The 26,006-nt window shown below is 42.1% G+C and overlaps 1 protein-coding gene across 1 annotated transcript in view; it reads left to right on the top strand.

Annotated features, from left to right (window-relative positions):
- grin3bb (glutamate receptor, ionotropic, N-methyl-D-aspartate 3Bb) overlaps positions 1 to 19,846 on the top strand; it is a 50,195-nt gene extending 30,349 nt beyond the window's left edge. Inside the window, exons 5-7 of the mRNA XM_034180768.1 lie at positions 11,521 to 11,666; positions 19,610 to 19,725; positions 19,797 to 19,846. Coding sequence (XP_034036659.1) covers positions 11,521 to 11,666; positions 19,610 to 19,725; positions 19,797 to 19,846 — 312 coding nt within the window. The remainder of the gene's footprint in view (positions 1 to 11,520; positions 11,667 to 19,609; positions 19,726 to 19,796) is intronic.
- Positions 19,847 to 26,006: the final 6,160 nt, after the last annotated feature.

Genomic DNA, 26,006 nt, shown 5'->3' with positions numbered 1-26,006 from the left:
TCCAATTAAGGGTCGCGGGGGTCTGGAGCCAATCCCAGCACTCAGAGTGTGAGGCGGGTTCACCCAGGACAGGTCGCCAGTCTGTCACAGGCACGCAAAGTATCCCACATCAAATCAGAGATGGAAAAGATTCCATCTTTGAAGGAAGTACACACGTCCTTAAAGTCACACGGTGGAGTCAACTGCTTTTAGTGCAGCCACACACTTTTATATCTGACATGAAAAAAATAAAATAACGTGTGTGATATTACAAGTGAAGTCTGTGAACATGCACTGGAGCCGCGCTGCATCCACAACACCACTGAACCGCCTTGGGTCCTGGATGGTAACCGCCCAGTCAGACAGGTGGGTTCATCCCTACCTCTCCATCATCTATCTGCTGCAGTCAGGGGAAACATGGGCATGTCCTTGACCTTCTGCAGTCTCTGGTGTCTTCCACACTGAGACACATGTCCTGGATCGTGTCCAGAGAAACTCAGTGTGGTGTCTGATGTTCCCTCACAGTGTCAGTGATCCTCCTCATCTGAGTCTCACTAACTAACCATTCATTGGACACAAAGTCATTCCAGCAGGACCCAAAGATCCTCCACAGAGACCTGGGACCAACGACACCCAGTACTCACCTTAGGACACTGGTTAGAGTCCAAGTCTGACAACCAGACAGGAAGACAGGAACTGGACCTTTATTCTCCTGCAAAGACATCAGCATCACCAAACACCTCTGACCTTTGACCTCATGACTCTGTAAGGTCTTCCCAGGTGTCTGTGGATGTCAAAGGCTGAGGACCAAGAGACATGAAGGTCCCTGCTGAGATTAGAGAACATCTCTACAGAGACAGTTCTGATTGAGAAGTCCAGGAAGTCAGTGAAAGCCTGGATCTTAGTCTGGATCAAGGACCATCACAAACCCAGACACAGCTTTACAAGAGGAAGGTCTAAGCTTCCCTACCCTCTGAGCAAGCACATTGTCAACAGTGGTCAGGAAAACCTCCCTCAGGTGTTTTTTGATTAAAGAAGAAGCCTCAAGCAGACCAGACGCAGTGGGGTGGCCACCTGCTTTGGCCAAATTACCAACACCCCCCCCCCCCCCCCCCAAAAAAAAAATCAAATTGAGCAGTTAGAAAGATAAAGCACAAAAAATAAATTTGTCAAACATGTGGAGACAGGGACGACAGTTAAGCATCCAGATAGTCATAAAGTCCAGGGATCATATTAACCAATAGTCCAAACAACACAACTGGGATCATTAGTCAGTTGACAGTTCTGTGGCCTGCTGACTTCTTTTTAACCCTTGGAACACACAATAATCCTGCCTCCTGAGAATGCAACACGGGCCAGTTCTTAAGGCTTAATTAGATCAGCCAGAGAGGAAGGCGATAGTCCATGTAGGATTTTGTATGTTAAGAACTAAACCTTAAAATCAGACCTCGCAGGAACAGTGTTACGGCCTGGCTCACAAGCCGCAACAAAAACTGAGGCCCACACGGAGGCACAGTCTTTTTAAAACCCTTACAGGCCCTTTATTATAAAATAAGAAGATAAAATAAAAGAAAAAAGTGAACAGACATGGCGAGACGAACCCAGACCAGAACAAGGACCAAGACCAGGATCAGCATCAGACGCAGCCACTCCCCAGCCTGCAATCCATGTGAGAGAGAAAGAGAGGAGGAGCCAGAAAGAGAGAGAGGGAGAAGGCATAAACTCTCTCCTTTTATAGCTCCCCTAACAGGAGGTCTAATCAGCGCCTCCCAGGTGGCCACGACCTCAAGACACACAACAGACAGGTCCTACCAAATGTAGTACTTAAACCGGGGTGCGTGACAAGGCATCTACTATCATATTTTCTTTCCCCTTAATCTATTTTATGTCCAGATTATATGCCTGAAGGTACAAGGACCAACGAACCAAACGCAAGTTGGGCACTTTAACTGCTTCAAGGCCAAAATTAACACAAGTGTCTCTTTTTCCACAGTTGAGTAATTTAGTTGATATTTATCAAATTTCTTTGAAAAATAGCTAACAGGTCTATCCAAACCCGAACTATCCAACTGCATCAGGACCGCTCCAGCCCCCACATGACTTGCGTCCACGTACAACTGAAATGGTTCATTTAAACGTGGGGCAGCCAACACCGGATCTGCACAGAGGAGCTTCTTCACACTCTCAAATGCCTGCTGACAAGGAGAAGACCAGACAAATTTAGCATCTTTGCGCAACAAGTTGGTTAACGGCGCAACCACTGAGGAAAAGTTCTTACAGAAACAACGATAATAACCAACCAGTCCAAGAAAACGCATACGTTCTCTTTTAGTACTGGGAACCGGAAATTCCTCCACTGCTTGAACTTAGCTGCAACAGGGCGAACTTCCCCCAGACCAACTACACGACCCAAGTAGGTCACAGTTGCACTTACAAACTCACATTTTGCAAGATTGACAGTCAGCCTCGCCCCTGCCAGACAAGTGAAAAGCTCTTCCATTCACTCCAAATGATCTTCCCAGGTGTCAGAATAAACCACTGCGTCATCCAGATACACTGCGCAACCAGACGTGTCGCCCACAACAGCATTCATCAAACGTTGGAAGGTAGCTGGTGCATTTCTAAGTCCAAACGGCATCACTGTGTACGAAAACAAGCCTGAAAAGCAGACACCTCACGTGCACACTTAGACAACGGCACTTGCCCGTAGCTCTTCAAGAGATCAAATTTACTCACAAACTTGGCAGAACCCACCTGGTCCATGCAATCATCTATTCTCGGCAAAGGAAAACAATATGGTCTTGTAACTGCGTTAAGCTTACGAAAATCAGAACAAAAACGTGAAGTATTATCTGACTTAGGAGCCAAAATAAATGGAGATGCCCAACTCGACGCACTTGACTCAGCCATGCCATTCTCCAACATGTATTTTACCTCTGCATCCAGATGCTTGCGTTTATCCAAACTGATTCTATAAAAGCGCTGCTTAATCCGCCCAGCATCTCCCACATCAATATCATGCTCAATAAGATGTGTACGCCCTGGTATATCCAAAAACAAACATAGAAAGCGATTTATCAAATCACGTACCTGTTCAGCCTGACACCTAGGCAAATGACCCAGCAACACACTCAAATTTGACAAAACTTCTGAGTTCTTCAGACGTCCCTGTATAAGAGCACTGTCCAAAGTACCAACTTCACTGTCACTCCCCTCAGTCAGCGGCAGTGAGCTGTCCAAGGTACCAGACCTGTCAAGCGTCCCAATAGATCTACTTGCCATACATACCGCCGAAGCCTCAGCATCCTCTGTTGGCTGTAACTCCTCTCTGGAATAGTAAGGTTTCAACAAATTGACATGACATGTTTGTTGCTTCTTCCTGTGTTCAGGCATTGAGATTAAATAATTTTGATCAGAAAGTTGTTCCAGCACAGTGTAAGGACCACTAAACGTTGCTTGAAAAGGTGACGTAATAACCAGACAAAGAGCCAACACTTGGTCACCCGGCAAAAACGAACCCACCTCCGCACGCCTGTCAAACAGAGACTTCATTTGATTCTGTGCAGCAGTCATTTTCAACTTGACCAAATCTCTTGCAACATACAAGCCCCGTCTGAATCCATTAACAGTCTATCCGATTTTTAGGTGGATTTGGCTCCTTTAAACTGTCTTCCACTACAGCCAAAGGACCCAGTACTTTCTTGAGTGACTTCACGAGCAGCCAGCATCAGCCAAGGCAAACCTTTTTTCCAGTCGCCCCCAAACTCATACAGTAAACACGCAACAGCGACTTCAAAGACTGGTGGAAACGTTCCTAAGCGCCTTGCGACTCAGGATGAAAAGCCGTCACTTTATCATGCCGCACTCTGAGCTGCTTCAAGACCTGGCCAAACAGATGAGATGTAAAGTTACTGCCCTGATCCGACTGTATGACTTTCGGAAAGCCAAACACAGAAATAAATTGAGTAAGCGCCCGCCCCACTGCCCTAGCAGTTATCGTCCGCAGTGGATAAGCTGCCGGATACCGTGTAGCCTGACACATCAGTGTGAGCAAATGTGATGACCCCGACCTTGACCGAGGCAAAGGCCCAACACAATCAATTCAATTCAATTCAATTTTTTTTTTATATAGCGCCAAATCACAACAAACAGTTGCCCCAAGGCGCTTTATATTGTAAGGCAAGGCCATACAATAATGATGTAAAACCCCAACGGTCCAAAACGACCCCCTGTGAGCAAGCACTTGGCTACAGTGGGAAGGAAAAACTCCCTTTTAACAGGAAGAAACCTCCAGCAGAACCAGGCTCAGGGAGGGGCAGTCTTCTGCTGGGACTGGTTGGGGCTGAGGGAGAGAACCAGGAAAAAGACATGCTGTGGAGGGGAGCAGAGATCGATCACTAATGATTAAATGCAGAGTGGTGCATACAGAGCAAAAAGAGAAAGAAACAGTGCATCATGGGAACCCCCCAGCAGTCTACGTCTATAGCAGCATAACTAAGGGATGGTTCAGGGTCACCTGATCCAGCCCTAACTATAAGCTTTAGCAAAAAGGAAAGTTTTTAAGCCTAATCTTAAAAGTAGAGAGGGTGTCTGTCTCCCTGATCTGAATTGGGAGCTGGTTCCACAGGAGAGGAGCCTGAAAGCTGAAGGCTCTGCCTCCCATTCTACTCTTACAAACCCTAGGAACTACAAGTAAGCCTGCAGTCTGAGAGCGAAGCGCTCTATTGGGGTGATATGGTACTACGAGGTCCCTAAGATAAGATGGGACCTGATTATTCAAAACCTTATAAGTAAGAAGAAGAATTTTAAATTCTATTCTAGAATTAACAGGAAGCCAATGAAGAGAGGCCAATATGGGTGAGATATGCTCTCTCCTTCTAGTCCCCGTCAGCACTCTAGCTGCAGCATTTTGAATTAACTGAAGGCTTTTTAGGGAACTTTTAGGACAACCTGATAATAATGAATTACAATAGTCCAGCCTAGAGGAAATAAATGCATGAATTAGTTTTTCAGCATCACTCTGAGACAAGACCTTTCTGATTTTAGAGATATTGCGTAAATGCAAAAAAGCAGTCCTACATATTTGTTTAATATGCGCTTTGAATGACATATCCTGATCAAAAATGACTCCAAGATTTCTCACAGTATTACTAGAGGTCAGGGTAATGCCATCCACAGCAAGGATCTGGTTAGACACCATGTTTCTAAGATTTGTGGGGCCAAGTACAATAACTTCAGTTTTATCTGAGTTTAAAAGCAGGAAATTAGAGGTCATCCATGTCTTTATGTCTGTAAGACAATCCTGCAGTTTAGCTAATTGGTGTGTGTCGTCTGGCTTCATGGATAGATAAAGCTGGGTATCATCTGCGTAACAATGAAAATTTAAGCAATACCGTCTAATAATACTGCCTAAGGGAAGCATATATAAAGTGAATAAAATTGGTCCTAGCACAGAACCTTGTGGAACTCCATAATTAACTTTAGTCTGTGAAGAAGATTCCCCATTTACATGAACAAATTGTAATCTATTAGACAAATATGATTCAAACCACCGCAGCGCAGTGCCTTTAATACCTATGGCATGCTCTAATCTCTGTAATAAAATTTTATGGTCAACAGTATCAAAAGCAGCACTGAGGTCTAACAGAACAAGCACAGAGATGAGTCCACTGTCTGAGGCCATAAGAAGATCATTTGTAACCTTCACTAATGCTGTTTCTGTACTATGATGAATTCTAAAACCTGACTGAAACTCTTCAAATAGACCATTCCTCTGCAGATGATCAGTTAGCTGTTTTACAACTACCCTTTCAAGAATTTTTGAGAGAAAAGGAAGGTTGGAGATTGGCCTATAATTAGCTAAGATAGCTGGGTCAAGTGATGGCTTTTTAAGTAATGGTTTAATTACTGCCACCTTAAAAGCCTGTGGTACATAGCCAACTAACAAAGATAGATTGATCATATTTAAGATCGAAGCATTAAATAATGGTAGGGCTTCCTTGAGCAGCCTGGTAGGAATGGGGTCTAATAAACATGATGATGGTTTGGATGAAGTAACTAATGAAAATAACTCAGACAGAACAATCGGAGAGAAAGAGTCTAACCAAATACCGGCATCACTGAAAGCAGCCAAAGATAACGATACGTCTTTGGGATGGTTATGAGTAATTTTTTCTCTAATAGTTAAAATTTTGTTAGCAAAGAAAGTCATGAACTCATTACTAGTTAAAGTTAATGGAATACTCAGCTCAATAGAGCTCTGACTCTTTGTCAGCCTGGCTACAGTGCTGAAAAGAAACCTGGGGTTGTTCTTATTTTCTTCAATTAGTGATGAGTAGAAAGATGTCCTAGCTTTACGGAGGGCTTTTTTATAGAGCAACAGACTCTTTTTCCAGGCTAAGTGAAGATCTTCTAAATTAGTGAGACGCCATTTCCTCTCCAACTTACGGGTTATCTGCTTTAAGCTACGAGTTTGAGAGTTATACCATGGAGTCAGACACTTCTGATTTAAAGCTCTCTTTTTCAGAGGAGCTACAGCATCCAAAGCTGTCTTCAATGAGGATGTAAAACTATTGACGAGATACTCTATCTCCCTTACAGAGTTTAGGTAGCTACTCTGCACTGTGTTGTTATATGGCATTAGAGAACATAAAGAAGGAATCATATCCTTAAACCTAGTTACAGCGCTTTCTGAAAGACTTCTAGTGTAATGAAACTTATTCCCCACTGCTGGGTAGTCCATCAGAGTAAATGTAAATGTTATTAAAAAATGATCAGACAGAAGGGAGTTTTCAGGGAATACTGTTAAGTCTTCTATTTCCATACCATAAGTCAGAACAAGATCTAAGATATGATTAAAGTGGTGGGTGGACTCATTTACTTTTTGAGCAAAGCCAATAGAGTCTAATAATAGATTAAATGCAGTGTTAAGACTGTCATTCTCAGCATCTGTGTGGATGTTAAAATCGCCCACTATAATTATCTTATCTGAGCTAAGCACTAAGTCAGACAAAAGGTCTGAAAATTCACAGAGAAACTCACAGTAACGACCAGGTGGACGATAGATAATAACAAATAAAACTGGTTTTTGGGACTTCCAATTTGGATGGACAAGACTAAGAGACAAGCTTTCAAATGAATTAAAGCTCTGTCTGGGTTTTTGATTAATTAATAAGCTGGAATGGAAGATTGCTGCTAATCCACCGCCCCGGCCCGTGCTACGAGCATTCTGACAGTTAGTGTGACTCGGGGGTGTTGACTCATTTAAACTAACATATTCATCCTGCTGTAACCAGGTTTCTGTTAGGCAGAATAAATCAATATGTTGATCAATTATTATATCATTTACCAACAGGGACTTAGAAGAGAGAGACCTAATGTTTAATAGACCACATTTAACTGTTTTAGTCTGTGGTGCAGTTGAAGGTGCTATATTATTTTTCTTTTTGAATTTTTATGCTTAAATAGATTTTTGCTGGTTATTGGTAGTCTGGGAGCAGGCACCGTCTCTACGGGGATGGGGTAATGAGGGGATGGCAGGGGGAGAGAAGCTGCAGAGAGGTGTGTAAGACTACAACTCTGCTTCCTGGTCCCAACCCTGGATAGTCACGGTTTGGAGGATTTAAGAAAATTAGCCAGATTTCTAGAAATGAGAGCTGCTCCATCCAAAGTGGGATGGATGCCGTCTCTCCTAACAAGACCAGGTTTTCCCCAGAAGCTTTGCCAATTATCTATGAAGCCCACCTCATTTTTTGGACACCACTCAGACAGCCAGCAATTCAAGGAGAACATGCGGCTAAACATGTCACTCCCGGTCTGATTGGGGAGGGGCCCAGAGAAAACTACAGAGTCCGACATTGTTTTTGCAAAGTTACACACCGATTTAATGTTAATTTTAGTGACCTCCGATTGGCGTAACCGGGTGTCATTACTGCCGACGTGAATTACAATCTTACCAAATTTACGCTTAGCCTTAACCAGCAGTTTCAAATTTCCTTCAATGTCGCCTGCTCTGGCCCCCGGAAGACAATTGACTATGGTTGCTGGTGTCGCTAACTTCACATTTCTCAAAACAGAGTCGCCAATAACCAGAGTTTGATCCTCGGCGGGTGTGTCGTCGAGTGGGGAAAAACGGTTAGAGATGTGAACGGGTTGGCGGTGTACACGGGGCTTCTGTTTAGGGCTACGCTTCCTCCTCACAGTCACCCAGTCAGCCTGCTTTCCCGGCTGCTCGGGATCTGCCAGGGGGGAACTAACGGCGGCTAAGCTACCTTGGTCCGCACCGACTACAGGGGCCTGGCTAGCTGTAGAATTTTCCAATCAATTATCAGATGCTCATATGGTCCAGATGCAACTTCAGTTGGACTCAATGGAACTGGCTTCAACACTTGATTAGGCTTAGCGGTCAGCTGGTACACATCACATGTTTTAATCTATACAGAAACGTCATTTTTTTAGACGCGGCCCCAAAAAAATGTTTCAGGAACCGGTTATACGTTTTAGTCACCCCGGAGTGTCCAGACTCATCATGTGCAACTTTTAACACCGCAGCGCGAAATTACTGGGCACCACAATTTGAAACACAGGATCACCGACCACACCCACATGGGGCAACCATTTTATAACCAACAGTGAATCCTGAAGAAAGTACCCACACGTGTAATCCAGAATATCACTCGCTGGGTGCACCTGATCAAAAAGGCCTTTTAAAGACACGTCAGCATGTTGCTCCGCCACCAGGTCACTGCGAGACAAAGACATAGGAAAATCAGACAGAGGTACATGAACTTTTTTTTTCACATTTCCCCTTCTTAACCTCACACGCAGTGAACACCTGAGGGAACTGTTTACTGCACTCATCAGTCTGAGGAAGCAAATCAAGAACTGACTCTGCCTCTTTCTGTATAACTGATCGAGCAACATCCTTCCACAAACGAGCACCAGCCAAACCATTGCCCAAGATAACGGAGACACCTTCCACTGGCAATGCAGGATGAACAGCCAAAACTACTTCCCTGCTGAACCGTTCACAAGCAAGTGACACTTTATGCAACGGTACAAAGAGCACCTTAAGACCCAACAATCAACACATCAGCTCGGATAAACGAGTCAAATGCCCCTGTGTCGCACAAACGTTTGACACGCACCTTTTTATCATCTCCCACCGGTGAGACAAACCCCTCACGAATGAAAGGCAGGTACGAGTCACACGGTTCAGAGCTTATGTTTTCCACCTTCAGTTCCACAGCGTTACGCACCGGCACAGCTAAACCTACTCCTCTGGGCTTAAGAGACATCCTTAACTTTAGCAGAGTACAATCTGCTTTAATGTGCCCACGCCTGTGACAATAATGACACACCCGATCACTATCATGCCAAACAGAGTTCTTTACATCCCCCTGCTTCACCCAACTGGACCGACCAGAGCCCTCAGAACACCCCCTCTTAGCCCACTGGAACTAAGACTCAAGTTTGAAGTCACATTTTGTGAAAAAGACTTATGAATCAATACATACGAGGTCTGTGAGAAAAGTATCGTACCTTTTTATTTTTTTCAAAAACTATATGGATTTGATTCATATGTTTTTACGTCAGCCAAGCTTGAACCTTCGTGCGCATGCGTGAGTTTTTCCACGCCTGTCGGTTGCGTCATTCGCCTGTGGGCAGGCTTTGAGTGCGGACTGGTCCACCCCTCTCATCGTTGTTTCATTGCGAGGAAATGGCAGAATGATTTGGGCTTTTTTTCCATCAGAATTTTTTCAGAAACTGTTAGAGACAGGCAGCTGGAAACCATTCGAAAAATTTATCTGGCTTTCGGTGAAAATTTTACGGGCTTCACAGAGAATAAGGAGCGTTACTACAGCTTTAAGGACGGCCCACAATGGCGCACGGCGCGCCACGCTCCAAGCCGCCATTGAGAGGCAGAAACCACCACATCATTTCTAAACGGATCGCTGTGTGGAGCCGGGACCATCGTGTGCAATTGCTCTGGTTATCACAAGAGCTGGACATCAGCCATTTTCCGGCAGATTTCACTTTTAACAAGAGATTTTGTCATGGAAAGCCGTGCAGAGGCTTCGCACGTCACGATGGATTCGCTACTGGAGCGAGACAACGGAACACCTCCGTTTCGGAGTGTTAGAGGACAAGTTGGGACATGTCCAGCTCTCCACAATTTCTCTTATACTCACTCGACTGGTAAGCACTGAAAGCCGAGACAGACATGTCCCAACTTGTCCTCTGGCACTCCGAAACGGAGAACCAGGGTGTGGCCAGAGAGAGAGACAGAGACAAGAGTAACAGAGACAGACAACCCCAAGCAGAAAAACTCAGCAAGAGAATAAACAAATCAGGCCCAACAAAATACTCAAAATAACAGAATAAAATAAAACAGACAACCAAAATTCACTCCTGACACATAGCAGTGAAAAGTAATTACATAGTATTATAATATCTGTCCAGCAGAGGGCCTAGTGCAGAACCCTGCGGTACTACATATTTTACTGGAGCGAGTTTTGAAATAATGTCATTGTATAACACACAGTAACTATTAAATAAGGGTGATGTCAGTCAGGAGAGAACTTGTAACCAGTAATGCTCAAATAACATTTTGAGCCTGTCCAACAATACACAATGATCATAATCCAACCCAACACCCAGTCCATGCAAACACCCAGTCTGTAAGGCGGTCCTTTTGGAACTGGGTTCACATGGACTGTTGTTTTGTACCTGCTCTTCTGAAACCTGTCTCAGCTGGTGATTATATGTGAGTTATGTTGAGGGCCCAGTTTGAATATCACTGGTCCAAGAACATCACCTTCTCAGGTTGATAAATCAGGTCTGAAATGGAATTGGCTCTCGACAAAGTCTTCACTTGTTTCCTTCTGCGATGATCAAGAGCAGTTTCTTCTGTGAAGTCATTCCAACAGCATGTGTAGACATCCGCTGGGATTTTTAATTTTTTTATTTTGCTCAGATTCAGATGTTGCGCTGCTTTCTTTATGTCCTTTTTAAAAATCAGTTGAAGTAAAACCTGTTAGAACATCAAACAAAATGAGCCCAGTAAGAGCAGAAGGTTTTCTTTTGCATCTTGTAGAAATAAGCTCATTTCACAAAAAAAAAAACTGGGTCCAGATCCTGTTCATGTCCTCAGCCTGTGGGTTTGTTTAAGTTTGACTGCTGCCATCTGCTGGTGGAGGGTTTTTTTAAGCTCAGGGGTCCATTTGGTTGCAGCTCCTGTTTTTTTTTTTCTAAGTTTCTCTTTTTGATGCAGTCCTCAGTTGGTTCATCTTAGTTTTGTCAGAGTTTAGGACTTCAGCGCTCCACTTTCTTCACAGCAAGAATCCTGGGACCTGAGTTCGGTCATTCAGTCCAACCGGGTTCTACTGCAGCCATGTTCTGGTTTGTGTATCAATCTGATCTCATATTCACTGGTGATTGGATTTTGTTCAGTGTTCTTGCTGTTGATCTTTGTTTGTTGGCTGCGTCGTCTCATCTGTGATTGGTTCTGCCTGTTTCCATCACGGTGTCTTTGGTCCCCAGCTGCACCACCCATCCCGGGGCTTTCGTTTTGGGACTGTGAGGGAGAGCAGTGCTGAGGACTACATGAAGAAGAGCTTTCCAGAGATGCACGAGTACATGAGACGCTTCAACGAGCCGACCACGCCTGAGGGCGTCGCCACCCTCAAGTAAGAGCAGCGTCTAGTCTGGGTGCAGTCTGTCATGGCAGCATATACTGGTGACCACAGAACCCCCTTGGGTCCGGGATGGCAACCAGTCAGGCAAACATGATTCACTCCTACCAAAAGTACAGAAACTAGTCACTGACGTGCTTCAGCCAGGTGAAACGTGTGCGTGTCCTGAGCCTTTCCCAGCTAACAGTAAACAATATGCATGAAAGGCGATGACCTCAAAGGAAACGAGACAGTCGTGCCAAAGTGAAGTGAAGCGGGTGATTGGAATTTTTTCTGTAAGTAAACATGATTAATGTGACCATAAAACTCAAAAGAGTAATTTATTTCTCTCGAGATCTTCACAGGCCCAACAGAGTGGAACCAAGTAATACTAGAGCTCTTAAGTTCTTATTCAAAGCCACACTGGGAGACGATGGTCTGGACAGGTTCAAGCTGTGGGCTCGAGCCCTCGGCAAGCTGCTCCATCCCCAAGTTGCTCTGGTTGTGCAGTGAGCGCTGTGCTGACCTGGTAAAGAACTTTGAGCGTCTTCTTCAGATGGAAATGCAGTCCATTTATTCTGCATTCATTTCTTAAAACAAATGTTTGAAAGTAGCCTGACATCACATTGAAATGAACTCAACATCAGCAAACACTGTAAAGAAACAACAAATGATCACATATGAAGAGGTTCTTACTTTTTTATGTCAAGCATTTAGGTGCCTTGACACTTGCACACATTTAAGCCCTGCACTGCTGCGCAATTCGTTGTGCCAATGCCACCTGCTGGATGCTGCGTTTGGGCCACTGGACGCTGCATAGAAAATAATTATTTCGTAGCCGATTAATTGTTTTATTTCAGAGTTTGGGTGCTGGAAACACCTCTAATAGCTTCTGGAATCACAGAGGAATTTTCTACAGCTCCAGCTGTTCTCCGGCGCTGCATGAGGCCGAGAACGCATTTGGAACAGTCTGAAAGGTAATTATTTGTAATGTTTGTATTGTAATATCTTGGTAAAACAGTTGCATGTTCATTCCTTCTTATGAGTAGCTATAAAATCATGTTTATGACAGATTTAACATCTCATTATAATCTTTCAGATGTGCTGCGCTGTAATGCACTGCTATGCACTGCGCTGACACAATCACTCGCACTCAGTGTTTTAATGCATGACAGAGATTTTGAACATTTCAAAATTTTCTTTGCGCACTTGCACGAAGCCATGCACAGTTTACGAGTTTACTCTTCTGCATAGCAGAGTGCATACCAGTGCGCAGATCAAATTCGTGCCAGTGTCAAGGCACCTTTTCACTCTCTCATTTATCAGTTTATCGGTTTATCATTATAAAAGCTAACTTTTCAGTTAGCGGATTAGCGGTTATCGAAGCTAATTTGTTGGTTAGCTGTGTCCACCACTGATATGACAGATACCAAAAACTGACAGGTTCTTACACAAAAATCCAAATCTTCTTTGATGATCTTCCTGACTTTTTAACATGTCTGTCTTGTGCACATAGCAAAAGAAGTGTGCTGCATTTACAGAAAAGGAATGTCTTTTTTTTTCCTTTTCTTGTGATGACACAGTATTTATTACAAAACCTCTATTACAGGTTTTTTTTTCAGTTGTTTACATGCAATTTTGAAATCAGGGCTCCATTTTTCAAAATACGAGGTGTATTAGATAATAAACCGACCCTTTTATTTTTTTTTTAACTATATGGATTTGATTGACATGCGATTACACCAATCATGCTTGAACCCTCGTGCGCATGCGTGAGTTTTTTCACACGTGTCGGTGACGTCATTTCCCTGTGGGCAGGCCTTGAGTGAGATGTGGTCCCGCCCTCTTGGCTGAATTCCTTTGTTTCACACGCTGCTCGAGGCGGCGCGCGTTGCTTTATCAAAACTTTTTCTGGACCTGTGAGGAATATCCGAGTGGACACTATTCGAGAAATTAAGCTGGTTTTCTGTGAAAAGCTTAACGGCTGATGAGAGATTATGGGGTGTTTCTGTCGGTGTAAGGACTTCCCACGCAGCGGGACGTCACGCAGCGCTTCCAGGCGCCGTCGTCGGCCTGTTTCGACCTGAAAACATCCTAATTTAAGGCGTAATTCACCCAGGATGTCGTGAGAGAACAGAGAAGATTCAGAAGAGGCTGGCATGAGGACTTTATGCGGACATTCCACTGTTTAAGGACATTTTTAAATGAAAGACGTGCTCGCAAATTCACCGAGTCGTTTCCGTGACGACTCGGTGAATCTGTGTGCACCGCGACAGGAAAAACACCTCCGTGTTGAAAACCATTTGTAAAATTCAGGCGGCTTTTGATGGCTTTCAACAAGTGAGTAACTGAGAAATTGTTTAACAGCTTGGGCATGTTCCAACTTGCCCGTTAAGGTTTCCAACGGAGGTGTTTTTCCTGTCGCGACCCCCCGCGGTCGGGTCCGGCCGACATGCGACTCTGCCCGCACGTTCTTTCATTACAAAATGTCCGTTAACAATGGAATGTCCGAATAAACTCCTCATGCCGACTTTTTCTGAAAGTTCTCAGTTCTCTGACGACTTACTGGGTCAACAGATCCTGAAATGTGGAAGTTTTCAACTTGAAACGGCGAGACGCTGCCGCCTCGAAGCGCAGATCGCCGTCAGGCGCCGTGGGCTGTCCTTAAAGCAACACTACAGACCAAAATCTCTCATCAGCCGTTAGGACCAGCCCCAACCAGTCCCAGCAGAAGACTGCCCCTCCCTTAGCCTGGTTCTACTGGAGGTTTCTTCCTGTTAAAAGGGAGTTTTTCCTTCCCACTGTCGCCAAGTGCTTGCTCACAGGGGGTCGTTTTGACCTTTGGGGTTTTTACGTAATTATTGTATGGCCTTGCCTTACAATATAAAGCGCCTTGGGGCAACTGTTTGTTGTGATTTGGCGCTATATAAATAAAATTGAATTGAATTGAATTAAAATTTTTACCGAAAACCAGCTGAATTTATCGAATGGTGTCCACTCAGTTGTGCCTTACAGGTTTGAAAAAATTTTGATCAAACAAAGCAGCAGTCTCTGAGCCATTCCTAAACAATGAAAAAACGACGAGAGGGTGGGCGACTCCTCACTCAAAGACTGCCCACAGGCGAATGACGTAACCGACAGGTGTGAAAAAACTCTTGCATGCCCACGAGGGTTCAAGCATGTCTGATGTAATCACACGTGATTCAAATCCATATGGTTTTTGAAAAAAATAATAAGGTCGGATACTTTTCTAATAGACCTCGTATTCACACAATTATCCAAACAGACACACAGTTTGCAGAACTCCTGGATTGTTTGCAAAATGACACAGTTCAGTCAAAACATATAGACATGTTTTCAAAACATACACATATTTCTAAATACACTGCAGTCAGTCTGTGATCAACACAAACACGTCTGTCAAAACCCTGTTTCGGGGAACAGCATGTGCACTCACCAAGTACTGCATAACACTCATGCTGCTGAAAACATTCATTTCTTACCACAGTAACAGATCAATCAACAATGAAAATCAGAACAAAATAGCAGTTTTTCTTACGACTGCAAAGTTTCGACAAATAAAAATCTGTAGACAAATAAAAATGACTGCATGAAGTACACACATGTACAGCAAGTCTGAAGAAAAGCTAAATATACAGTAGTGTTCAGAATAACCCCTTAACGCCCGAATTTATATAGCTGTATATAAAAAAATGTTTTGTGTGTGTTTTTGCCTTTAAGTAGATGGTAAATAATGTTGAGATTATTAATTTCACTTTTGCACAAAAACTAGATAGTAATATTGGGTATTCTGGTAATGACTTTATGTTATAATAATAAGATTCAAGATTAGTTTCTTTGCCATTTGTAGTTAAAAAAAAAACACGTAGGAATAATGATGGTATGTTGTAAATTTGCGACAACAGGCATATAGGTCAATTTGGTAAGTTGCATATTAGAGTCAGAGATTGTAGCATATATGCGACGATGGGCATTAATGGGATAACAGTAGTGCTATGTGACTAAAAAGATTAATCCAGGTTTTGAGTATATTTCTTATTGTTACATGGGAAACAAGGTACCAGTAGATTCAGTAGATTCTCACAAATCAACAAGACCAAGCATTCATGATATGCACACTCTTAAGGCTATGAAATTGGGCTATTAGTAAAAAAAGTAGAAAAGGGGGTGTTCACAATAATAGTAGTGTGGCATTCAGTCAGTGAGTTCATCAATTTTGTGGAACAAACAGGTGTGAATCAGGTGTCCCCTATTTAAGGATGAAGCCAGCACTGTTGTGAAAGTGTCGTGACACGGACCCACAACAGGGGGCGTTAATGAACGGACAATGGATAAGCCAAAAGTAACAATTTAATGTTGTGAATCGCACAACGACGTACAGACAATAACAATATGGTGGACTGTCAATTATACACAAAGTGACGTGTGGGCAGGCTCGACGATAGAAGACGCCTGGCGAGAGAAGAGCCGGATCCCACACAGCTTCTACCACCAACGGAGCTGAAGAACACCGGAGCCGCCAAGCCCTGCGCCCCAGGTGGCCGCTGTCTTCAGCAGTCAGACCCGGTACTGCTGGCAGAGAACAGAAACAGTCCAGATGAGTGTGAGTTCGCACACTCAGTAATCCCACAGTCTGTATACAGTTAGGAGGGAAAACCTCCACCTCCAATCACACACTCGTGCAGCTCCTGTCTAACCACTTATCTGGTTGGGGTGTGAAGCGAAGCCGTCGCTGATCACACCAAACGCCAATCCCACAGATAAGGCAACACCCACAGGAAAACGGCTGCAAAGAAGTTCAGACTATTAGTCAGTGGTAAGTCAGCAGAGAAGGTACCTGAATGGTAGCTGATTTCTCGGCGAGGAGGTGTAGTTGCAGTCCGGCCTTTATGGTGATGGTGATGAGATGAAATGAGTGACAGCTGGTGCTGAGGATGAGTGACAGCTGTCACTCCCAGTGGCTCTGGCACCCTCTCGTGCTTGAAGCCCACACTCCAAGCAGGGCGCCATCTGGTGGTGGTGGGCCAGCAGTACCTCCTCTTCAGCGGCCCACACAACAAGCACCTGTTGAACATGCTTTTCTCTTTGAAAGCCTGAGGAAAATGGGATGTTCAAGACATTGTTCAGAAGAACAGTGTAGTTTGATTAAAAAGTTGATTGGAGAGGGGAAAACTTATACGCAGGTGCAAAACATTATAGGCTGTTCATCTACAATGATCTCCAATGCTTTAAAATGGACAAAAAAAACAGAGACATGTGGAAGAAAACGGAAACCAACCATCAAAATGGATAGAAGAATAACCAGAATGGCAAAGGCTCACCCATTGATCAGCTCCAGGATGATCAAAGACAGTCTGGAGTTACCTGTAAGTGCTGTGACAGTTAGAAGACGCCTGTGTGAAGCTAATTTATTTGCAAGAATCCCCCGCAAAGTCCCTCTGTTAAATAAAAGACGTGCAGAAGAGGTTACAATTTGCCAAAGAACACATCAACTGGCCTAAAGACAAATGGAGGAATATTTTGTGGACTGATGAGAGTAAAATTGTTCTTTTTGGGTCCAAGGGCTGCAGACAGTTTGTGAGACGACCCCCAAACTCTGAATTCAAGCCACAGTTCACAGTGAAGACAGTGAAGCATGGTGGTGCAAGCATCATGATAGGGCATGTTTCTCCTACTATGGTGCTGGGCCTATATATCACATACCAGGTATCATGGATCAGTTTGGATATGTCAAAATACTTGAAGAGGTCATGTTGCCTTATGTTGAAGAGGACATGCCCTTGAAATGGGTGTTTCAACAAGACAATGACCCCAAGCACACTAGTGAACGAGCAAAATCTTGGTTCCAAACCAACAAAATTAATGCCTCGCAGATGTGAAAAAATCATGAAAAACTGTGGTTATACAACTAAATACTAGTTTAGTGATTCACAGGATTGCTAAAAAAGCAGTTTGAACATAATAGTTTTGAGTTTGTAGTGTCAACAGCAGATGCTACTATTATTGTGAACACCCCCTTTTCTACTTTTTTTACTAATAGCCCAATTTCATAGCCTTAAGAGTGTGCATATCATGAATGCTTGGTCTTGTTGGATTTGTGAGAATCTACTGAATCTACTGGTACCTTGTTTCCCATGTAACAATAAGAAATATACTCAAAACCTGGATTAATCTTTTTAGTCACATAGCACTACTATTATTCTGAACACTACTGTATGTGAGCTTCTACACCTGCTGGATGTGACGACACAGCTCGTTCATTGGATGTAAGCTCACATCCTTGTGTGAACGTGCCTGTAGAGTGTGAAGCTGAGTCTGTGCTGACTGCTGTGCAGGTGTTTTACTTCTTGAGTGTGAAGATCTGTTAATTGTGTCAAATTTTCATTTTAGTGTGTAAACAACTATAAAAAACTGTAAAACAAAGTTTAATAAAAACAAAATTTAATAAATACATTTCTCTGGAGCCAGAAAATAATATTTTCAATTACATTAATATAATTAAGGTCTTCTTCATATGTGATCATTTTCTCTACAACATTTGACCCTGTGGACAAAGATCATAGTTTGTCTGCGGACAGAAACTGTGACACTTGGTGTGTATCGAACCTTCATCCCACTCATTTTATAGATCAGGTGGTCTCAAAGCACGATGCGGTCTGGGGTCACCAGGTTTTGGGTTATGAACCCTTGAGTCAGTTAACCCTCTGGGGCCAATGCCGTCATATGCGACGGCTGGGACCAAGCTTTACTAAATTATAAATAACTTTTTAGTGATATGAGATAGAAACTTTTTTTTGCTGAAAAGTTAACTCCGTGGACTTTCGATCCACCATCGGCCATCTTTGTACTCCTCATAGAAGCTGTGTGATGACGTGCGCAATGTGAATGTCCAATCGGAATTGGTTCACTGTCACATGGTTTTCCAAAATCCAATCGTAGGGCAGATTTACCTCACGTGATGAACCAAAGATCGTTTTCAGGAGTGATATCTTACTAGTTGGCCCATTTGAATAGCCCCCTAACTCCTCCAATGCACCCTGCCCCATTACGCACAGCGAAAGTGAAAGCAGACGGAGAGCCTCGCATGACAATCTCACGTGCTCAAACAGAGTGTGTAATTATCAGGATTGCGCCACTAGTTTGCATTTGAATGTTACTGGATTACTCTGTGGCTCTCTCCCTCTGGCGTAAAGCACTGTTTACCATATCAATGGGGTGAGGGAGAGGGGCCGCTCCTCAGACTGGAGCATAAACACATAGACCATTTTGTATATATTGTTCAAAATGTGCATTTGTGTTTATTGTTTGAACTTTTTTGTTGTACAGTCTTTCACACAAGACATCAAATTACCTTTATAAAGTGTCAAAACAGTTGTTTATTAAAGTTTGCTGTGTGTTTTGAATAAATGTGTGTGGAAAATTATTTTTCGCCTTACTTTTTCCTTTCTTATTTCTGATTGTAAACCTTTATTACACTTATAAAACACAACAAAAACATACATATTATGAAAGAACAGGTTGTCCTGAAAAAAGGAGACATAAAACTTGATTGTGGGATGCAGGGAGAGCTGCTAACAGCCATAATAAAACATTTATGCCAGGTGAGTGAACTGTCCAAAAAATGCCCTCAGACCCCAGAGTTTTAAACACTCAGATTTAAGACCCACAGTAACAGATGGAGATCCAAGCTGGACCTGACTAGACTAAATGAAATGTGCCCCTGATCCAGCTCAGGTCTCAAATCAGGTTTCAGACCATGAGAACCAAATAAGACCTCTACAGTGGGCAGATCAGTCTTTAATAAACCATTTTCAGATACGCAGCCTTGGTGTTGGTAACTTCATAGTTTCCTGTTGTTGTTGTTGTTGTTGTGACTGACGCCGTGGTAATGATTTCACCATCAGTCGCTGTAAGAACCATGTTGCTGTGTGTTGAAGGACAGATCCTCCTCAGCTGGACGCCTTCATCATGGATAAAGCTCTCTTAGAGTATGAAGTTTCCATCGACGCAGACTGTAAGCTGGCAACCGTCGGGAAGCCATTTGCCATCGAAGGTAAGTCTGTGTAAAGGTGGGACTGGTTCTGATGTTAAGTATGGTGGTGAACCTCACCCGTGTAAAACCAGAATCCAGCTCACACCTTTGTAACGTGCTGGATGTTTATCTGGACCTGTAGCCGCAAAGCAGCTCAAAGTTCTCTCAAAGAGCTCCTAACTGAGCCTAAAATTTCCTGGCAAGGAATCTTAGCCTCAGAGTGAGCCAACAGGTGTCTGAGAGCAAGTCTGAGCAAGGAGGGGACAGAAACTCCTATCTTTGTGAGGAGGCAGGGATGACCCTGTTGCTAAGTATGACACAGTCCTCCTCTAAGAGCTGTGATTGGTTGTCATGGAAAGGGGAGGAGAAAAAGAACACACGCTGCACCCTCCTAGTTATGAACGGACAGTGAACTCAACCCATCATATAACCTGAACTGTTAGAGCCATTTTTTCTATGTTTTAAGAAATATGTACATTTATGTAGTTAGAGTTTATATTTAGAATTAATACTTTACAGAATTTAAGTTAATTTAGGAACATAAGAATTATTGCATGCATATTTAGGAATATAAGAATTTATTTAGTATGTAAAGTTTTACCTAGATACTAGATACTGTGGTGCAATTTGATTGGCTGCTGATTTTATATAAAACCGTCAGGACGCATGAAGAACGTCAGAACAGAAGCCACGAGCCGTAGAAGCATCACAGTCTTTTGACCATCACATTGCATAGAGATAATTATGTAGATAGGAGTTAAGAATTCACCTTTTGTTTTGTATGAGTTTAAGTTCTAGTAAAGAAAGACATCAAACTTAAGTTTCGGATTCAAGACTTTTATTTCTGTTGTTGTGTCGCGTCTGAAAGTACTTCGAGGCTCAAGGCTAGTGAGTCACCTGCACTCACATGAACTGCATTAAGACGTGTAATCATGAGGATAACTTTATGATGATGAAACGCAGCAAAATTAAATTAATTGGTACACATCTTGAAAATATTTGAATGAACCTCATTCACATGTCAAATATCTATATATTAATAGCATGCATGAGTTTATTTAGTAAATTCATTGTAAATATATATATATATATATATATATATATATATATATATATATATATATATATATATATAATTGTAAATATATTAAAAATACATGCATGACACAAGAAAGTGAAAATATTTATTTCCATTGTGGTCCATTTAAAATCAAATGACAAAATAGAAGTTATAATAAAATAAAATAACAGTATTAATAATACAGATAATAATAAAATGATACTATTTACAGTGTGTATGTGATAACAAAACCCTAAACAATTTATAGATACATTAAGACAGTAAATTAACATAAAATAATGACGTAGATCGAGCCGGTAGTGTGTTACTGACTCACTGTCATCCTACATACAGAGAATATCTCTGCTTCCTCTCTGTCAGTTCTGCCATCTTCTCTGTTTAAGACACTCTTAGGCTTCTTAAAAGTCCGCCTCCCTCCTCTTAACAGTTTGGCACCTTAGGAGCTCTCTTAAGGCCTAAGGTGCTTTGCGGACAACATTCATCTTACCAAGAGAAAATTGTAAGAATCGTCTAAGAATTCGAAGAATTCTAAGATTTTTCTTAGAATAATGTCACCAGGAGCTATTTTTAGCCTCAGACTGCTTTGTGGATACGGGCTGTTGAGACCGAAGGATTTTCAGGCTTGTTTGTGAAAGAAAAAATCAAGACATTGACCGTTTGTCAAATAACAGGCCTTGAATTGCTGGCTGGCTGAGTGGTGTCCAAAAAATGAGGTGGGCTTCATAGATCAATCAATCAATCAATCAATTTTTTTTATATAGCGCCAAATCACAACAAACAGTTGCCCCAAGGCGCTTTATATTGTAAGGCAAGGCCATACAATAATTATGTAAAACCCCAACGGTCAAAACGACCCCCTGTGAGCAAGCACTTGGCTACAGTGGGAAGGAAAAACTCCCTTTTAACAGGAAGAAACCTCCAGCAGAACCAGGCTCAGGGAGGGGCAGTCTTCTGCTGGGACTGGTTGGGGCTGAGGGAGAGAACCAGGAAAAAGACATGCTGTGGAGGGGAGCAGAGATCGATCACTAATGATTAAATGCAGAGTGGTGCATACAGAGCAAAAAGAGAAAGAAACAGTGCATCATGGGAACCCCCCAGCAGTCTACGTCTATAGCAGCATAACTAAGGGATGGTTCAGGGTCACCTGATCCAGCCCTAACTATAAGCTTTAGCAAAAAGGAAAGTTTTAAGCCTAATCTTAAAAGTAGAGAGGGTGTCTGTCTCCCTGATCTGAATTGGGAGCTGATTCCACAGGAGAGGAGCCTGAAAGCTGAAGGCTCTGCCTCCCATTCTACTCTTACAAACCCTAGGAACTACAAGTAAGCCTGCAGTCTGAGAGCGAAGCGCTCTATTGGGGTGATATGGTACTACGAGGTCCCTAAGATAAGATGGGACCTGATTATTCAAAACCTTATAAGTAAGAAGAAGAATTTTAAATTCTATTCTAGAATTAACAGGAAGCCAATGAAGAGAGGCCAATATGGGTGAGATATGCTCTCTCCTTCTAGTCCCCGTCAGTACTCTAGCTGCAGCATTTTGAATTAACTGAAGGCTTTTTAGGGAACTTTTAGGACAACCTGATAATAATGAATTACAATAGTCCAGCCTAGAGGAAATAAATGCATGAATTAGTTTTTCAGCATCACTCTGAGACAAGACCTTTCTGATTTTAGAGATATTGCGTAAATGCAAAAAAGCAGTCCTACATATTTGTTTAATATGCGCTTTGAATGACATATCCTGATCAAAAATGACTCCAAGATTTCTCACAGTATTACTAGAGGTCAGGGTAATGCCATCCACAGTAAGGATCTGGTTAGACACCATGTTTCTAAGATTTGTGGGGCCAAGTACAATAACTTCAGTTTTATCTGAGTTTAAAAGCAGGAAATTAGAGGTCATCCATGTCTTTATGTCTGTAAGACAATCCTGCAGTTTAGCTAATTGGTGTGTGTCGTCTGGCTTCATGGATAGATAAAGCTGGGTATCATCTGCGTAACAATGAAAATTTAAGCAATACCGTCTAATAATACTGCCTAAGGGAAGCATATATAAAGTGAATAAAATTGGTCCTAGCACAGAACCTTGTGGAACTCCATAATTAACTTTAGTCTGTGAAGAAGATTCCCCATTTACATGAACAAATTGTAATCTATTAGACAAATATGATTCAAACCACCGCAGCGCAGTGCCTTTAATACCTATGGCATGCTCTAATCTCTGTAATAAAATTTTATGGTCAACAGTATCAAAAGCAGCACTGAGGTCTAACAGAACAAGCACAGAGATGAGTCCACTGTCCGAGGCCATAAGAAGATCATTTGTAACCTTCACTAATGCTGTTTCTGTAGAACAGAATATGTAGAATTCTGTAGAATAGATAATTGGCAAAGCTTCTGGGGAAAACCTGGTCTTGTTAGGAGAGACGGCATCCATCCCACTTTGGATGGAGCAGCTCTCATTTCTAGAAATCTGGCCAATTTTCTTAAATCCTCCAAACCGTGACTATCCAGGGTTGGGACCAGGAAGCAGAGTTGTAGTCTTACACACCTCTCTGCAGCTTCTCTCCCCCTGCCATCCCCTCATTACCCCATCCCCGTAGAGACGGTGCCTGCTCCCAGACTACCAATAACCAGCAAAAATCTATTTAAGCATAAAAATTCAAAAAGAAAAAATAATATAGCACCTTCAACTGCACCACAGACTAAAACAGTTAAATGTGGTCTATTAAACATTAGGTCTCTCTCTTCTAAGTCCCTGTTGGTAAATGATATAATAATTGATCAACATATTGATTTATTCTGCCTTACAGAAACCTGGTTACAGCAGGATGAATATGTTAGTTTAAATGAGTCAACACCCCCGAGTCACACTAACTGTCAGAATGCTCGTAGCACGGGCCGGGGCGCAGGATTAGCTGCAATCTTCCACTCCAGCTTATTAATTAATCAAAAACCCAGACAGAGCTTTAATTCATTTGAAAGCTTGACTCTTAGTCTTGTCCATCCAAATTGGAAGTCCCAAAAAACAGTTTTATTTGTTATTATCTATCGTCCACCTGGTCGTTACTGTGAGTTTCTCTGAATTTTCAGACCTTTTTTGATAATTATAGTGGGCGATTTTAACATCCACACAGATGCTGAGAATGACAGCCTCAACACTGCATTTAATCTATTATTAGACTCTATTGGCTTTGCTCAAAAAGTAAATGAGTCCACCCACCACTTTAATCATATCTTAGATCTTGTTCTGACGTATGGTATGGAAATAGAAGACTTAACAGTATTCCCTGAAAACTCCCTTCTGTCTGATCATTTCTTAATAACATTTACATTTACTCTGATGGACTACCCAGCAGTGGGGAATAAGTTTCATTACACTAGAAGTCTTTCAGAAAGCGCTGTAACTAGGTTTAAGGATATGATTCCTTCTTTATGTTCTCTAATGCCATATACCAACACAGTGCAGAGTAGCTACCTAAACTCTGTAAGTGAGATAGAGTATCTCGTCAATAGTTTTACATCCTCATTGAAGATAACTTTGGATGCTGTAGCTCCTCTAAAAAAGAGAGCTTTAAATCAGAAGTGCCTGACTCCATGGTATAACTCACAAACTCGTAGCTTAAAGCAGATAACCCGTAAGTTGGAGAGGAAATGGCATCTCACTAATTTAGAAGATCTTCACTTAGCCTGGAAAAAGAGTCTGTTGCTCTATAAAAAAGCCCTCCGTAAAGCTAGGACATCTTTCTACTCATCACTAATTGAAGAAAATAAGAACAACCCCAGGTTTCTTTTCAGCACTGTAGCCAGGCTGACAAAGAGTCAGAGCTCTATTGAGCCGAGTATTCCTGTAACTGACTTCATGACTTTCTTTGCTAATAAAATTTTAACTATTAGAGAAAAAATTACTCATAACCATCCCAAAGACGTATCGTTATCTTTGGCTGCTTTCCGTGATGCCGGTATTTGGTTAGACTCTTTCTCTCCGATTGTTCTGTCTGAGTTATTTTCATTAGTTACTTCATCCAAACCATCAACATGTTTATTAGACCCCATTCCTACCAGGCTGCTCAAGGAAGCCCTACCATTATTTAATGCTTCGATCTTAAATATGATCAATCTATCTTTGTTAGTTGGCTATGTACCACAGGCTTTTAAGGTGGCAGTAATTAAACCATTACTTAAAAAGCCATCACTTGACCCAGCTATCTTAGCTAATTATAGGCCAATCTCCAACCTTCCTTTTCTCTCAAAAATTCTTGAAAGGGTAGTTGTAAAACAGCTAACTGATCATCTGCAGAGGAATGGTCTATTTGAAGAGTTTCAGTCAGGTTTTAGAATTCATCATAGTACAGAAACAGCATTAGTGAAGGTTACAAATGATCTTCTTATGGCTTCGGACAGTGGACTCATCTCTGTGCTTGTTCTGTTAGACCTCAGTGCTGCTTTTGATACTGTTGACCATAAAATTTTATTACAGAGATTAGAGCATGCCATAGGTATTAAAGGCACTGCGTTGCGGTGGTTTGAATCATATTTGTCTAATAGATTACAATTTGTTCATGTAAATGGGGAATCTTCTTCACAGACTAAAGTTAATTATGGAGTTCCACAAGGTTCTGTGCTAGGACCAATTTTATTCACTTTATACATGCTTCCCTTAGGCAGTATTATTAGACGGTATTGCTTAAATTTTCATTGTTACGCAGATGATACCCAGCTTTATCTATCCATGAAGCCAGAGGACACACACCAATTAGCTAAACTGCAGGATTGTCTTACAGACATAAAGACATGGATGACCTCTAATTTCCTGCTTTTAAACTCAGATAAAACTGAAGTTATTGTACTTGGCCCCACAAATCTTAGAAACATGGTGTCTAACCAGATCCTTACTCTGGATGGCATTACCCTGACCTCTAGTAATACTGTGAGAAATCTTGGAGTCATTTTTGATCAGGATATGTCATTCAAAGCGCATATTAAACAAATATGTAGGACTGCTTTTTTGCATTTACGCAATATCTCTAAAATCAGAAAGGTCTTGTCTCAGAGTGATGCTGAAAAACTAATTCATGCATTTATTTCCTCTAGACTGGACTATTGTAATTCATTATTATCAGGTTGTCCTAAAAGTTCCCTAAAAAGCCTTCAGTTAATTCAAAATGCTGCAGCTAGAGTACTGACGGGGACTAGAAGGAGAGAGCATATCTCACCATATT

Source organism: Thalassophryne amazonica, chromosome 10 (genome assembly GCF_902500255.1).
Source record: "Thalassophryne amazonica chromosome 10, fThaAma1.1, whole genome shotgun sequence".
In the NCBI taxonomy this organism is placed as follows: domain Eukaryota; kingdom Metazoa; phylum Chordata; class Actinopteri; order Batrachoidiformes; family Batrachoididae; genus Thalassophryne; species Thalassophryne amazonica.
The sequence above is the reverse complement of the archived record's forward strand: the minus strand, read 5'-3'. Positions and strand labels throughout refer to the sequence as shown.